This window comes from Pangasianodon hypophthalmus, chromosome 29 (genome assembly GCF_027358585.1).
Source record: "Pangasianodon hypophthalmus isolate fPanHyp1 chromosome 29, fPanHyp1.pri, whole genome shotgun sequence".
Taxonomy (NCBI): Eukaryota; Metazoa; Chordata; class Actinopteri; order Siluriformes; family Pangasiidae; genus Pangasianodon; species Pangasianodon hypophthalmus.
The window spans coordinates 3,144,665-3,161,767 of record NC_069738.1 but is presented as its reverse complement, the minus strand read 5'-3'; the positions used below and the strand labels follow the sequence as shown (position 1 = coordinate 3,161,767).

Below are 17,103 nucleotides of genomic sequence, written 5' to 3'. Positions count from 1 at the left end.
TCCTGAAGTGTTGGGATACAGTGCAGCTTGTTATAGTATGCAAAGGGGACAACGGGAATGCAAAAAGAAAAAATGTCCAAATCTATACTTTCATTCATCGTTAGTAAGTAGGGGTGTAACGATACACTTCGGTTACGATTTCACTCGATTCGATTCTCAGAATATTTTGAACAAAATTTGAATGATGAATATTATGACTAAAAACACTCCTGTTTTATTGCTGAATCATAAACAATGCAAAACAGTTTGTATTTTTGTCTGTATGAAACGAAATAAATCAAAAATTGCTATAAACAGAGGTTTAATATTGTAAATAAAATGTACTAGAGGTTCACTATATCTTAAAAATAAATAAATACATTTATAAATTCTCCCAAAAATGTGAGTGAATAAATAAAGTCTCTGAGGCGGGGAAATGATGGACTGAAACATAACGAGCTCCGTAGCAGAGCCTGAGGCGTCATTTTAACCGGAAATAGAGCTCCAAAGTCTATCTCCTGGTAATGGTGCAGACTCTCCATGAAAGAGTGTGATCATGTGACCAGCGTGCTCTCTATATAATTTAACTCTGAGTTGTGCAGATTAGGACCTCTGCTGTTCAAACACTGTAAATGTATTAGATGTATAATTAATAGAAAGCTGATTTCCATGATGTGATTTGCACATTTCAGCGATGCACATCGTCACGTTTTAGCATCACGATGCATCGTTACACTCCTATGAGTAAGTTCTGTGTCCTGCTCTTCATATTACACGTTTATTTCAATGCCTGATATCGTCTCATCCATTTACCATCATATTAGTCTTTTATTTTTAAATCATCTCTCGTGTTTATCATCGATCATCTTCAGTAACTGCTTTATCCAGATATTACATTTGATAGCTTAAAAGACTATTTCCTTCTTCAGTCTGCATTTTCTATCCCTGATTTTTTTTCCACCTTAAAGACAAGTGCTTGTGTTTAAAAGCAGTGGTCTATACACTATTGAAAACCCGTCTCAGCCGCTTCTATTCAATAAAAATCTGCCAACCTCTGAAGTGTGAACTTCATGCAGGAGATGTTAATAATCTGAATGACGCACTCAGAAAATCAGCTTAAGTGCACGTGTAACCCGTGTCTCAATACGTGTAACTTTGTCTGTGTAGATGCTGTAACTTTTGCACTTAAAGGGGAAGTTCATCTTTTCTCACATTTGATGAGTTCTAAATATTTATTCAGTGATTTCTAGTCACCTCAGACAGCTTTTATGTCAGTACATGCAGTTTTTATAGTTTTTGTCCACTAATGATTGTTTTGCAAAATAAATTATAATCAGATGAATTTCCAACTCTAAGTGCAGTAACTGAATTATCAATATCAATTTCCTCATGAGTTAATTTTTAAAGATATCAAAAAACCCCAAAATCTACTTTTCTTTGCGATGGTCAACACATTCCTGTCATGATTCGATCTAATCAAATATAATGTTATTAAATTATTGTAAGATTATTAAATCTATTTCTAGACATATTTTAAAAATTCCAATTTATTTAATTTTATTTTTTCACTCGCAGTAGTGAACTACACAGAAATCCAATGAGCACACTTTCTATACACTGTGCACTTTATTTAATTACTTTATGAATAAACTGTATTTGTAACAGCTTTGTAACGACAACAAGCAGATCGCTACAGACCAAACAGGCTTATAATGAAGAGAGAGAGAGAGCAAACGAGACTCAACAATCCGAGTTCTTTTCTTCTTTTGGCCGCTTTGCCTCCAGTTTGATGACTTAGAGTTTTCATCATCACTGTTTGGTGGAAAATAAATTTCAGTAATCAGTAAATGAGAGATTGCTCAGCTTGGCTGAGAGGGGCGTGGCTGAGAGGGGGCGTGGCCAAGAGGGGGTGTGGTTTTCTGTAGGGAATCTGTAGCTCTTGAACTAGTATTATTCCAATAATTATAAAACATTAAAAAGTTAATATCTCTTAAAACAAAACAAAAATATTCACCAGAAATGTAAGTTCACCTATTAATAACTGATAAATGAATGCTCCAGCAAGGCCTGCAGGGAAGAGTCTAAACACTGGAAGGCCGAGCCCACCCTGAGATTTTGGCTTTTGCAGGTGAGATTTAGAGATCCTAGGAGTTTTATAGTTCCAGATGTAAGAGAGTATAACTGAGTCCAGATTTTTGAAAAATGCAGATGTGAGAAAGATAAAGAAATAAAGAAAATTGGGAAGGGACACCATTTTGATAGAGTTTTAAAATGAAATCTAAAAAATGCAATTTAAATATTAATTTGGGGTTTTTAGGGATTTCTAAGCCAAGATAAGTAATATGGTCATCAACTATAATAAATGTTCAAGGAAACCAGGACTATCGATGCCAGATGCAGAGGCATGAAATCACTTTTTGTCCAATTAATGGTATAACCTGACAGCCTACCAAATGAAGGCTTTGGTTGCAGCGAGCGATGCGCACGGTCAATAGACACAGGCTTTGGGAAGTGCTCCGTTGAAAACAATTTAGCAATCAACTTGGAAACAAATTCTGTGGGTTTGCCTTCTTCTTCTCCTTCAGGTATGCCCACAATTTTGATGTTGTTTCTACGGGAGCGCGCCTCCAGGTCGTAAACTTTAGCTTGCGGTTGGTTGTTAGCTTTAGCCAGGTCCAGACATTTATTTTCCAAAAGTTGAATCCGCGCCTCGTGATCGCTGCTGACTTGCTCTTGAGTGACTATCCGAGCCTCTAAGTTGGTGTGTGAAGTCAAAAGAGTTTGAAATTTTTCCTCGAAGGCATCGAAGTGTTCATTAATGCCGTGGAGAATGGCCTCTGATATCTCTTGGCAAAGTTTTTTGCACATATCAAGTGTCATCTCCGAAGATTGAGACGGCGTAGAGTCCATTAGCTTGTTAGCCGCAGAGGGAGAATTAGCTTTAGCCTCCATGGTTTGACGGTTAGCATTAAGTTTAGACTGAATTGCCTTCGGCATGACTGACTTCACGGCTTGTTAATGTCGAGCAGAGATTCACAAAGGTAAAACTAGTTGGCTGGGCCAGAAAAATAAGAGTAGCCAGTATATAATACTAAATTATTAATATCACGGAGAGGAGCACCGTCGACACACGTCTACTCCATACACTTGTGCACTAGCGCCCCTATGATTTAGTTTAGTTTTGTTTAGAAATTAAATTTAAAATCCCATTAAAAACTGAACAAAATAATTTTAAAGTTGATATTTTATCCTAAAATTTAAACATTTTTTCTTCCATAAATGTTCTTGATTTAATTCCTTTTATTGTTATATTGTTTATTTTTTTATGAACTTGTTATAATGTGATCTGTATCTGAAGTCTCGGGACACAGTGCAACTTGTTAAAGTAAACAATATGGAAAAAGGAAAAAAGGCCAAAAAGAGATTTTTGTTTTACCCTAAAGGCGAGTGCTTGTGTTTAAAGGCAGTGGTCTGGACGTTATTATTGTTAAATCCTGTCACAGACGCTTCTATTCAATAAAAGTCTGAATCCACTTCACTTTCAGACTTCTGTCAGTGACTCTGTTTACAGCCCAGTATGAAGATTCTCACACTATATGATATTTATGCAGTAACTGTACAGAGATGATTGTCTAATATCGTTGAGTAAATATCTGTGTTTCCTTCAATATCAGGAAGAAAACACATGATAGAGCATAAACATTACTACTAGCCAAGTACTGTAGCGTTTCTTTTAGTGTCCCTAAGACACTCTGTGTGTTCTAGCAACAGCTCCTTAATATTTTTACTCAACGAGAAACAGAAACTTTAGTGACTCGTCCACAGTTACACTTTCTAACATATCAGAGGCTTTAAGATAGAGACTACAAACCGCTTGTGTACGTCTCTCTGGACGTCTGCCAAACGCCATAATTGTTTAAGGAAAAAAAACAGGTGTCCAGGAGAGAGTGTGTGTGTGTGTGTGTTTGTGTGACTGTTGTTCTCTAATATTAAATTAGTATTTAAAGACTTTTCCTTGAGGTTGGAATCCTATGTTGGACCCCTTGACATAAATCCTAACAGTAATTTATATCACACACACTGAATAATTTAAATAAACAAATCAATTTATATCAGTTATGAGATACAGGCTATTACTGAAGTGATGGAAACGTGTAGCACTGAAAGTACACCTGCTGCTAATTTAATGGATACAGGACTATAGTGTGTGATCAGTGTGCTGCTAAATGCTGTTCCTTGATGTGAATATGACATTGCCTGAGATTCAACCCCTATTATTGATCTGAATTATCATTGTTAGCTAGAAAGCTAGCTACCTTACCTTAAACATGCTAACACTGGTTGTTAGCTGGCTAATGTTAGCCAAGTTAAAGGCATTTTGTTAGTTTTTTTTTTTTTAATTTTTTTTTAGTGTTTTGTTTAAACAATTAGTTAATAAAATGAATGTAAACTCAAATTTAACTCTATACTCTAATTTACTTTTGCCAAATCAACAGTGCCTTTAATACAAAACATTATTTGATGCTAAATACACTCCTATCTGACTTAGCTAGCTAATGAATATTAGCCTTTTAACTAATGGATCTTAAGCCTTGATCTAACTAGACACTAACAGTCCAGGTCTGATTGACCCACGTCTAAATATCTACATAATTTCATCAGTTCCCATAAGTTACTGCGTTATGTAGATCATCATTCTCTATATCAGGAGTCAAGAAAAATAAAAATAAAAACACAAGGTAAAATCTGACCTGTGACTGTACTGGCTAGAAATTAAATAGCGCTGTGTGATTAGTGTTGTCTGTGTGTGAAATTTGATCTGATGTTCCTGCAACACTGACTGGCCAGCAGTGGGAGAACTAACACTTGTTGAGGAGTTCACCATTATGATGAGAAGGTAGAGACTAGGTACTAATGTGACTGAAACTGCAGGTTATTTATTACTCATAAACAAAATCAATACGCATTTGAAGTGAAATTATTTGCTACTTTGTGTACCGGGGCACGTGGGCTAGTAAACTGGATCAGGTGACGAACCTCACCACGTCTTTATTAACGTGTCTGCTGTGAGCCTTAAGTGATCCTCGCACTTTTTCAATGTCTGCATGTTTTTTTGTGATATTCTTGCTCAATAATGTCATATTTTCTTACAACTAGGTTTTATTCAGTCTCTGCATCCATCCGGTTTTTCCTGAATCTGAGCATCGCAGCAGTCGACTGTCAATCAGTCAATATCAATAATCAATAGTTTCTTGAAATAGACGCTTTGATTTGCTGAGTGTTAAGTTGGTCATATTTGACTTGTGTTTATTGGTTTAGGTTTTGACAATGGGAGGGTTACTAACTCACACACTCATGTGGGCTTTTAGTGTTAAATAGCTAATTATCATAATGTTGAATAAAAGAAATTATGGTATTAAAACACAAACCTTAGTGCAACCAAAATATTAACCATATAAAGTGTTTGCTTTCATATTGACTCTATTTTTGTGGGTGTTTTTTTTTTTTTTAGATATATTTACAAGAAGCAAAAACATGCAGAGTTCCTGATGAGTCTCCTCCATCACACTACAGAAAGTGACAGACACACAGGGGGAAAATCACTGGAGCTGTTAACATCACTGTGCACTCACAGATCTTTTCCTTATGGACAAAGCTCCATGTATAACAGTGATTTCCTGCTGGATCTGTACTCACATGTGAAGCAGTATGAGAGTAACACAGGCAGGAGTGTCCTTCCAGCATTGCTGCCAGTTTACCAGTCACTTCCTGCAGTCTGGTCCATAAAGCTCTCAGAGAGAAAAGCCTCCCTCCTCCTAGAATTGCTGAAACTCCAAACAGAGAAGAAACCAGTGGAGCTGAGAGACTACTCAGATGAAGAGAGTGAAGTGAGGAGTTTCCTTCAGTGTCTGCCCTACATCTCACAGCTCAGGTTTAAAGAGTAAGTTTACAAAGTTCCTGTGTTTATAGACAAAATACTTCACTGGGACACCTGCCCCAAACCAACATGTTTAAATATTAAATTAGTATTTAAAGACTTTTCTTTGAGATTGGAATCCTATGTTGGACCCTTTGACATAAATCCTAACAGTAATTTATATCACACACACTGAATAATTTAAATAAACAAATCAATTTATATCAGTTATGAGATACAGGCTATTACTGAAGTGATGGAAACGTGTAGCACTGAAAGTACACCTGCTGCTAATTTAATGGATACAGGACTATAGTGTGTGATCAGTGTGCTGCTAAATGCTGTTCCTTGATGTGAATATGACATTGCCTGAGATTCAACCCCTATTATTGATCTGAATTGTCATTGTTAGCTAGCAAGCTAACTTACTTTGAACATGCTAACACTGATTGTTAGCTGGCTAATTTTAGCCAAGTTAAAGGCATTTTGTTTGCTTTTTTGTTTTTAATTTTTGCTTTTTAAGTATTTTATTTTTAGCAATTAATAAACTGAATACAAACTAAAATTTAACATTATACTTTACATTTATGTTTGTCAAATCAACAATGTCATTACTACAAAATTGCTCTATGCTAAATACAGTTCCATCTGTTTTAGCTAGCTAATGAATATTAGCCTTTTCTCTAATGTATATTAAGCCTTGAATTAACTAGACAATAACAGTCCAGGTCTGATTGACCCACATCTAAATAGCTAGATAATTTAATCAGTTTTTATTAATGTCTTTATTAACGTCTCTGCTGTGAGCCTTAAGCGATATATTTGTGATATTCTTGCTCAATAATGTCATATTTTCTTACATCTAGGTTTTATTCAGGCTCTGCATCCATCCAGTTTTTGCTGAATCTGAGCATCGCAGCAGTCGACTGTCAATCAGATAAAGGAGAGAGTTTTACTGAGCTGCTGGCGTCAGTGTGCAGCTACAGCACATTCCCTTTTGGTGAAGAGGTTCACGGATTCCAAGAAAGACAGAGTGATTTCCTGCTGGATCTGTGCTCACATGTGAAGCAGTATGAGAGTAACACAGGCAGGAGTGTCCTTCCAGCATTGCTGCCAGTTTACCAGTCACTTCCTGCAGTCTGGTCCATAAAGCTCTCAGAGAGAAAAGCCTCCCTCCTCCTAGAAGTGCTGAAACTCCAAACAGAGAAGAAACTAGTGGTGCTGAGAGACTGCTCAGGTGAAGAGAGTGAAGTGAGGAGTTTCCTTCAGTGTCTGCCCTACATCTCACAGCTCAGGTTTAAAGAGTAAGTTTACAAAGTTCCTGTGTTTATAGACAAAATACTTCACTGGGACACCTGCCCCAAACCAACATGTTTAAATATTAAATTAGTATTTAAAGACTTTTCTTTGAGATTGGAATCCTATGTTGGACCCTTTGACATAAATCCTAACAGTAATTTATATCACACACACTGAATAATTTAAATAAACAAATCAATTTATATCAGTTATGAGATACAGGCTATTACTGAAGTGATGGAAACGTGTAGCACTGAAAGTACACCTGCTGCTAATTTAATGGATACAGGACTATAGTGTGTGATCAGTGTGCTGCTAAATGCTGTTCCTTGATGTGAATATGACATTGCCTGAGATTCAACCCCTATTATTGATCTGAATTGTCATTGTTAGCTAGCAAGCTAACTTACTTTGAACATGCTAACACTGATTGTTAGCTGGCTAATTTTAGCCAAGTTAAAGGCATTTTGTTTGCTTTTTTGTTTTTAATTTTTGCTTTTTAAGTATTTTATTTTTAGCAATTAATAAACTGAATACAAACTAAAATTTAACATTATACTTTACATTTATGTTTGTCAAATCAACAATGTCATTACTACAAAATTGCTCTATGCTAAATACAGTTCCATCTGTTTTAGCTAGCTAATGAATATTAGCCTTTTCTCTAATGTATATTAAGCCTTGAATTAACTAGACAATAACAGTCCAGGTCTGATTGACCCACATCTAAATAGCTAGATAATTTCATCAGTTTTTATTAATGTCTTTATTAACGTCTCTGCTGTGAGCCTTAAGCGATATATTTGTGATATTCTTGCTCAATAATGTCATATTTTCTTACATCTAGGTTTTATTCAGGCTCTGCATCCATCCAGATTTTCCTGAATCTGAGCATCGCAGCAGTCGACTGTCAATCAGATAAAGGAGAGAGTTTTACTGAGCTGCTGGCGTCAGTGTGCAGCTACAGCACATTCCCTTTTGGTGTAGAGGTTCACGGATTCCAAGAAAGACAGAGTGATTTGCTGCTGGATCTGTGCTCACATGTGAAGCAGTATGAGAGTAGCACAGGCAGGAGTGTCCTTCCAGCATTGCTGCCAGTTTACCAGTCACTTCCTGCAGTCTGGTCCATAAAGCTCTCAGAGAGAAAAGCCTCCCTCCTCCTAGAAGTGCTGAAACTCCAAACAGAGAAGAAACCAGTGGAGCTGAGAGGCTGCTCAGGTGAAGAGAGTGAAGTGAGGAGTTTCCTTCAGTGTCTGCCCTACATCTCACAGCTCAGGTTTGATCTGAATACTGCCTCTTCACAGTTCTACACTTAGACCCTTGCTTATTAATGTTTTTGTTTTTTACTCAAACATGTTATTATGCAGAGACCAAAGAATTTTCCAGAGGATACAGTCCTAAGTGGGTCATTTCTATGGAAAATTAAGTTAAATAATCTGTTCATATTTTTGTCTCATTCATCTTGACAAGACTTTCTTTATACTGATTAATCCTCTACATTTTATCTGTAACTGACTGCATTTCAGGTTTATTGTAAGCGTTGAAAATGGTTAAAAAAAAATTTGACAGATTTCCTTTGTGTAGTTTTACAGCATATTTAATATGACTATAAGTATAAAATTGAAAGTGCTTTGTCTAATTAGAGATTAACACATTTAAACTTTAAAATCTTTCTGATTATTAGGAAACTAAATATTAATTTCTTCTAGTGCTTATAGTATGTACATATTTATTTACCTAGCATTCCACTGTAAAGTCAGGATTTTGTGTCTAATACACACAGTAGAAAGTTTAGCTGCGTTTACATGGACACTAATAATCCGATCGTAATTGGACTAGAAGCACAATCAGATTTAAAAAGTCACATGTAAACAAGTCAATCGGAATGAATTGGCCAAAACCGATTAAAATTTCATTCGGATCGTAAGGGGTGGTTTAAACCTTTTCTAATCCGATGAAGAGGACATGTAAACACTTCATCGGATTGAAAATGAAACCAGATAGTTCTGCGCATGTGCAATGACGTACAAATCACGTAACGTTCGTATGACGCACGGCTGTCAGCGGTATTGGGGCTCTGACCGTAGCCTCACCAGGTGCCATGTTCCCCTCCACCATTAAGCATAGTGTCATAAATGACTGTCGTGTCATCCTAAAATTCTCCTTCCACTCCTCGTCTGTGAAGTGGTGCAAGACGACATTGTCCCACCGGTCCTTGCTTCAGACCCTCATCCACAGACGCCTTGTTCTGGGCTCGGGAAGGGGCGTTTTAACTGCTTGATAAATACACGCAGTGCCGCACAAAACATCACACGCTCGTCGTCTTCTAATTAGCAGCTGAAACAGGCAAATGTTAAGTCTGCTTTTTAAAACGAAGAAAAGAAGCAATGGCGAGAGAGTGGCTGCTAGTATCTGCATGTTGGAACGGCGGGAAACGTGTATTCCTGCACTGTGCGCATGTCAGAAGATCAAATCCGATTCTGTCATGTAAACGCGCACATCAACCCGATTACTTTATTCAGCGTTTTTATAAACACTACGATCGGATTAATCAATCTGATTGATTAATTAATCAATTAATTAATTGATTCATTCCGATTGAAACAAAAGTGTCCATGTAAAAGTGACTTTTGTGAAGACTTTACAAGTTAACTTAATGTTTTTGCATCATTTGTTGAGTTGCGTTCTCTTTTTTGAGGTTCAGGACTTAGATGATGATCTGTTCACATTTCAGATCAAATTTTTGCAGAAATACAGAAAATTGTAAAGGGTTCACAAACTTTCTAGCGGCACTGTATCACCTCTAACATGCTGTTTATAGAATTTTATAAACAAAAAGTTAGACATTGCCCTATTTATGTTTTTTCCATCAAACCTGTTTAGATGTGAAGAAAAGTTAATTCCACGTTTAAGTAAAGCAGTTGTTGACTACGCAGAAGATACAGAGCTGGTGAGAGCTTTCTTTGCTGCCGTGGACTTCATCTTCATTATAGATTGGGTTTTAACCACTCGTGAGTGCAGGGCTGTGAGGAAAGTGCTGAATCTCTCAGACTCTAAACTCAAACTCACTCTGAAACCCCGGGCCATCTCTCTCCGAGGAGTGAGACTTCTCTTCAGACACATCACACACCTACAGAAACTCTGGTACGTGTTACAATCAGTTTCTTAATTTTCACACCAGTCTCTGTAACTTCATTAAGACATGCTTTAGTGAAATTGAGCTGGACCATGAATTCCCCTTTGATGAATGTGTTTGTGTGAACGTTGCTCAGCCTGAGTGACCGTGTGGTAGGGAGGATGGTCCGAGCATTTCGAGCAGTGAGAGCCGGTGGCTCATTGGTCATTGAGGAGCTCTGTCTGGGCCTTAACAGCATAAAGCCAAAGAAAGAGATCTTCACATTTCTGAGCAGTTTGTCTTCCCTCCTGAACATCTGGACTGTTCACTGTGTGAACCTCACTGAGTGCAGGATGGAGGCTCACTCTCTCATCAGCCTCATGTGTCATCCTGGGAATTTAAATATCAGGTCAGTTTACAGTTTACATTTTTATCATATAAAAATGATCAATATTTTTGATCTATAAACATCATGTTTGTGTGTAGATTATCTAAAGCGACTCTCCAGCAGTTTACTGGTCTGCTGTGTGAGGCGCAGGATGGGGAACTGACCCGCTTTTTCCTGGAGAAGGTGGGAGGTGACCTGACTTCCTGTTCTCTCAGTTGGGAGGAGCTTATCTATCTTCTCCAGCAGCGAGTTTGCCGCATTAGTGTGAACATCAGAAAGAGCAAAATCACATATAAACACGCCAGACAGATTCTTCCTCTACTGTCTGAAATTCAGTTTAAACGGTAAGAAAGTACAAATGTAATGTGTAACTGTAACATTCAACATTTAACATAATTTTATTATATTAAAACCTTTCTTCTGCCTTTGGATGTTAATAAGAGATCTGAATTCAAATTGAGATTATTTTATATGGATATGGATGTTTTGTCGTGTTGAATTTATTTACTCTAATTCATTTGAATGCATGATGCATCTATCTTTTTTGAAAGAAATTCCATTTCATACTCGGTCTTTAAATGTTGAGTAGCAATTTAGCACTATTAGGTGGGTTACACTCTAAAATGTTTCCTTACTTACTTTTCAATAATTTATTACTAAACTATATTAGATATCTACTCATTTGCATGCTACTGAAACTGACTATTTTGAACATTACTACTAATGTGCTATAGTGAATTTTGCCTGGTAATCCACTTTCAGAAACTGAGTTAAGTTCCAAAGACTCAAAGCTGTGTAAAAGAATGGATGAAGTCACATCCACTTTAAGTCTGGTCTGGGTAATATGACTCTGACCAAAGACGAAAGAACTCTTATGGCTGGCTGATCTTCTTTATTAGTCACTATCATGTGATCAGGCACACTTGTTTTCAAAGACACCTTTTACTGTATGTGTGGTTTCTGGAATAGAAATGTAACATATATTAATACACCGATAGTGACACATGTATATAATGCATAGTTAAAAGTGTATTTGATTATCATAATTATTTACTTATGTCATTATTGGTGTATTAATTAACCTTGTAGAAAGACAAGGAATAAATAAAAGGAATTGTCTCTCGTGTAGTGGGTTAAAAGAAGAATAATATTTAGAGTTTCATTTATGGATGGATGTGTTTGTAATCTCCACAGATTGAACCCTGGTGTTGTGCTGTCAATCATCAGAGAGATCTATGAGACTGGTTCTGCTCACTGTGTGTCCAGTCTGTTGAGCTCAACACACAGCTGTATCAACCTGAACAATACAGAGCTGGACTCTTATCACTGTACTGCGCTGTGCTTCACCCTCCAACACTGCACATCTGTCTCTCTGAGCCTGCTGTGGACCTCCATACCAGAGGGGGAGCTGGTGAAGATTCTGCCTCTGTTCAACAGAGTTTCTCAGCTCAGGTAACTCAGGACAAAAATTACTGGAAAATAACTCTGCATGTTTGGGTAATGGAAATGGCAGTAAAAATATGCAAAAAAACCCAAAAACTCAGAAAATGAACAAAGTTCCTTTCTGACAGATTTTGGAACTGAAATGCTTGTTTTCTTTTCTCTCAGTGTTGACAGGCTCCTGTTGCTGAAGTTGCTCCACTGCTGCAGTATCTCTGAGCTCCAGCAGGGGGCAGCAGCAGTTGTCTTGGCTCTGCAGAACAGACTGGACTTCTCTTGTAGCACTGGTTTGGATCTGAGCACAGAAACACAGGATAACACTCTGCACCTGACCACTGAGGACTGTAGAGACATCAGCACTGCCATCCAGAAATCTCACCAACTTACAGAGCTCATTCTAGAGGACTGTGAGATGGAGGACACTGGAGTGGACATGTTCTTCCTCATTCTACATACTGTGAGACTGCGGTGAGACACACATACAGAACGGAGCTCATTTAAGACTGAATGACACAAATTAAAATGTCCATTGTAGCTAAGGGCTAGAAGACAAATTTTCGAATCAGTCAGTCGGGCAGGTGTTTTTGCACATTTTTAACCTGTAGAATTCAAACTCTATTGGATCTAGTTGTTGGAAAGACAAGATGAAACTTATTGACTAATTAATTACTAGAATATGCGTAACTGTATAACTCTGAGTGACACCCTTTTCTCTCTTTCTCTCTCTTGTACTTACTCAGCTGTAGTAAACCTTTGTTGCTCCGGTTCCTGGATCTTCTCCATGTGGTGAATGAGTCAGACTGTGTGAGGCGTGTTATGTCCCTCTCCCAGGCTCTGGATGGACAGATGGACCTCAGTGAGACCCCTCTGGACCTCCATGCCTGTAGATCACTAGCGTTGTTTCTGGAATTTTCTGAAGGTCTGTCAGAACTGGACCTCAGCCACTGCCAGCTCGCTCATCACGGCCTGGAGCTGCTGTTCCCACACCTGCATAAAGCAGCTGTCCTGGAGTGAGTATGCAGTGTGTGTGTGTGCGCGTGTGTGTGTGTGTGTGTGTGTGTTGTCTGCACTTATGGGAAAAAGAAAGTGCACCTTCCTTCAAATAACCTCAGATGATGACAAAAACACAACAGATTTTAATTTGTAGTCAATTTTTCCAAAAAGTAAACCAACATTCAGAAACCAAGTGGAAAAGAATATGTACACCCTTCCTACTTCCACAATCATTAAGATGTTACAAATTAAATGCTCAAAATGAGTTAATCTTTTGGCAGTTTGATGTTCTGGTACACGCAGGTGTGTGTCTACATCATGCCAAGAAGAAAGGACATCAGCCGGGACCTCAAAGAAGCAACTGCTGCTGCTCGTCATTCTGGGAAGGGTTATAAGACCATCTCCAAACAATTTGAAATTCACCATTTTACAGTGGGAAGGATTGTTTACAAATGTAGAGCCATCACAGTACAGTTGCCAATCTTCCCAGGAGTGGGTGTCCCAACAACTTCAGTCCAAGGTCAGACCATTTAATGCTCAGAGATACTGTATAAAGAAAAACTCAAGAGCTACATCATGTGATCTACAGGTCTCTGTAAGCACATTAAATGTTTATGTTCATGATAGCACAATCAGAAAAAACTAAACACGAATAGCTTTCACTGCAGAGTAGCAAGGAAAAAGCCCCTACTCTCCGAAAGAAATATGGAGCATGACTTAGGTTTGAAAATTTGCATCTGAACAAACCACAAAAGTTCTGGAACAGTATTCTTTGGACAGATGAGACCAAGGTGGAGAGGTTTTGTCATCATGCACAGCACCATGTTTGATGAAAACAACACTGTATCAGCACAAACACCTCATACCAACTGTGAAGCATGGTGTTGGTGGGGTGATGATGTAGTCATTGACACAATGATGAACTCCACTTTATACCAGAATATTTTTGAGACAAATGTAAGGCCATCTGTCCAGCAGCTTAAACTGGGCCGAAATTGGCTCATGGAACAGAACAGTGATCCCAAGCACACCAGCAAATCAACATTTGAATGGCATAAAAAAGAGAAAAAATTCAAGCTGTTGGATTGGCAAAGTCAAAGTCCAGACCCCAACCCAGTGGGGAATTAAGAAAGCTGTGCATAAATGATTGCCTTCAAACATAAATGGACTGAAGCAATGTTGTAAAGAAGAGTGAGCCAGAGTTTCTCCAAAACGATGTGAGAGACTGATAAACTCCTACAGAATATGTGTACTTCAAGTTATTGTTGCTAAAGGTGGTTCTAAATGTTACTGAATTTTAGGGTGTACTTATTTTTTCCCACCTGGTTTCTGAATGTTGGGTTACTTTTTGGAAAAAACAATGACTACATATTGAAATCTGCTTTTTTTTAAAATTGTCATCCAGGGTTATTTGTTTATTTATAAAAGTTGGTGAGGACCATAAAATTGTTATTTAGGCCCTGATAACTAAAAACATTGAATTGATGGAGAGTGTACTTTCTTTCTTTTCCCATGACTGTACATTATGCACAGTGTAATCTTATGTTTTTTCTTGTCCTTAGCCTGAGTCACAATGACATAGATGATCCTCTAGCAGGAAGAATCTACACAGTTGTTTCCAGTAGCAGCAACATACAGACAGTTCGGTAGGTGTGCGTGAATGTTTTTGTGTAGTGTTTTCATACATATATTTACGCAATATCGCACAAGCAAGAGTGCAGTTATACTCATGCCTACAGCTACATCCTGCGGATATTCAGTATTTTGAGTGCAATATTGCTTTTATACAACAGTTCTATAAACAAGAAATTAATATCAAGTATGTGACATTTCAGATACTATCTGGCCAAATGTTTTGTTTATTTTTGCTCCGCTAGTAAAAATTTATCCCGAAGAAGCCACACCCACTTTATAGCACGTCGGCCAGCTAGATCACATTGATTTGTACATTCCTGTTAAAGGTGCTTATGGTAAAATTGGCATCCCTTCTTCCTTTTCATCTTCATCTGATGAGCTTCCCTATTTTGATAATAAGTTAAAAGTTATATTCCTGAAAAGTATCATTTGTCATGTCCACTGATGATGTCACTAACACTACTGTAGTAAACATTTCGAGCTTGGAAGTGGAATTTTATGTGGCGAACACAGACGAGCAGAATGATACACACAGTGGAACATCCCAGTGCGGTTACAGGAAATACAATCACCATTGGAATCAAATTAGTGGACCGGAACTAACTGTTGTATAAATACAGTATATACACTATATAGTCAAAAGTATGTTATAGACAAAAGTATGTAAGTTTTTATTCAAATTTAATTGAATATTTTTTGTGTTCTCAGACTCTTCAGTAACAGAATTACTGATATAGAGCGTTTCCGAAAAGACAAGCGCTTCGAGATCTGGTGATGACTGTGGACCAGTGTCCTGTTTTCACACTTCTCCCTAAACAGTACAAGGAGTAAAGACTGAAGCATAAACAGTCCTCATTATTATCTTTTCTTAATTCTAATTTTATTCTATTATTTATTTATTGGTTTTGTTATCCTGTCCAATTATTTTGAAATTTCATGGATTGTTAATAAGTTATGTTAAATGAAAATAAAATAGACATGTTAGGATTTAAAATCACGTTTTGGGAAGCACCCAGAAGGAAAGGAAACAATATTTGTTTTCTTTTTTCTGAATATTAATATTTTTTTAGCTGTTACAACATTAAACATGGAGCTGGACTTCACAATACACATCTGTTTACCTCAATATCTTGTGTCTTTATTAATCTAATAGTTTCTCTGTATAATTATAGTCAGTCCATTGGGAAGAATTTAAATGCATGATTGACATTGCATACAGTAGCTCTTATAATTTCCTACAAAAAAGCATAGTTTGGAAACTTAGAATCTACATCCTGCATAAGTCAGATCACCTGGAGAGGAAATTATATGCTTTTTGAGATCAGATAATATGGAGAGGAGAGGACACCAATCATGCAAAAGACAACACTTTTTTAAAGACAAGTGTGTGTACTGCATATCGGCATTCTTAAAAAAGCCAATTAAGCAACACATGCAGTTGTGATATTCTGTGGAAGCCTTATAGCATGCAAGCAAGGTGATGAAGAGCCTGGGACCTGCTTTCTGAACCTTGTGCTCATGACTCCTTTGACAGATAATGAGGATAAAGAGCCCATGAGTGAAGGGAACAGTCCAGGTGCCAGATAATGGTAGCCTTCTCTCACACAGGACCCACTCTTACCAGGCACCTGTTAATAAACCCATAACTTTGAGTTTGCGTCATACTCGTGTATTGTTTACCTCCTGATCACTTCTGTATTACACTCTTCCTTTCACTGTCATATCCTGAGCATGTCTCCTGCATGAGGTGTGTGTGGGTTATTGTACCTCTTTGGAGAACAGTTAACCAATGGATACTCACTGAGAAAGCTTATGTAACTATGCTCTCTAATAATCCACAAGGCATATGAAGGTGAGGAGTATCTGTATAAAAGCTGGTGCATTTCCCCTGAGATCTGGCAATAAACTTGCCCTACACATTTCTTCAGCGGTGTCAAAAGCAGGATCCAAGAAGCAAGCCAGTGGGTGAATACCAACCTGTGTATGTGTGTCATACAAGTCATACAAACAGTATATGTATTTCTGGAGCGGAGTGAAGGGGGGTTGGGGAGTGTCCATAAAATGACTGACGCAATTACATACATTTCTAGTAGAATAATAATATTATTATCATTATCATTATTATTATTATTATTATTATCATTATTATTATTATTATTATTAATAACAATAAATTTTATTTTATATAGCGCCTTTAAAAAGGCCTCTCAAGGGGCTTTACATAAGAGTATATAAACATATATAACAATAATTTAATAACAAAACAAAACAAAGTAATCAAATAAAAGCAATCCTAAAAAAATAAGTTTTAAGAGAAGATTTAAATGTACTAAGAGA

The 17,103-nt window shown here is 37.3% G+C and overlaps 1 protein-coding gene across 3 annotated transcripts in view; it reads left to right on the top strand.

The window, feature by feature from the left end:
• Positions 1-15,874, top strand: part of LOC113523961 (uncharacterized) — a 54,206-nt gene extending 38,332 nt beyond the window's left edge. For all 3 annotated transcript variants that reach the window (XM_053231444.1, XM_053231445.1, XM_053231443.1), the window contains 11 exons: positions 5,492-5,920; positions 6,763-7,200; positions 8,043-8,471; positions 10,079-10,339; positions 10,468-10,719; positions 10,797-11,042; positions 11,893-12,150; positions 12,307-12,606; positions 12,879-13,148; positions 14,694-14,777; positions 15,475-15,874. In XM_053231444.1, coding sequence (XP_053087419.1) covers positions 5,492-5,920; positions 6,763-7,200; positions 8,043-8,471; positions 10,079-10,339; positions 10,468-10,719; positions 10,797-11,042; positions 11,893-12,150; positions 12,307-12,606; positions 12,879-13,148; positions 14,694-14,777; positions 15,475-15,541 — 3,034 coding nt within the window. In that variant the 3' untranslated portion in view covers positions 15,542-15,874. The remainder of the gene's footprint in view (positions 1-5,491; positions 5,921-6,762; positions 7,201-8,042; positions 8,472-10,078; positions 10,340-10,467; positions 10,720-10,796; positions 11,043-11,892; positions 12,151-12,306; positions 12,607-12,878; positions 13,149-14,693; positions 14,778-15,474) is intronic.
• Positions 15,875-17,103: the final 1,229 nt, after the last annotated feature.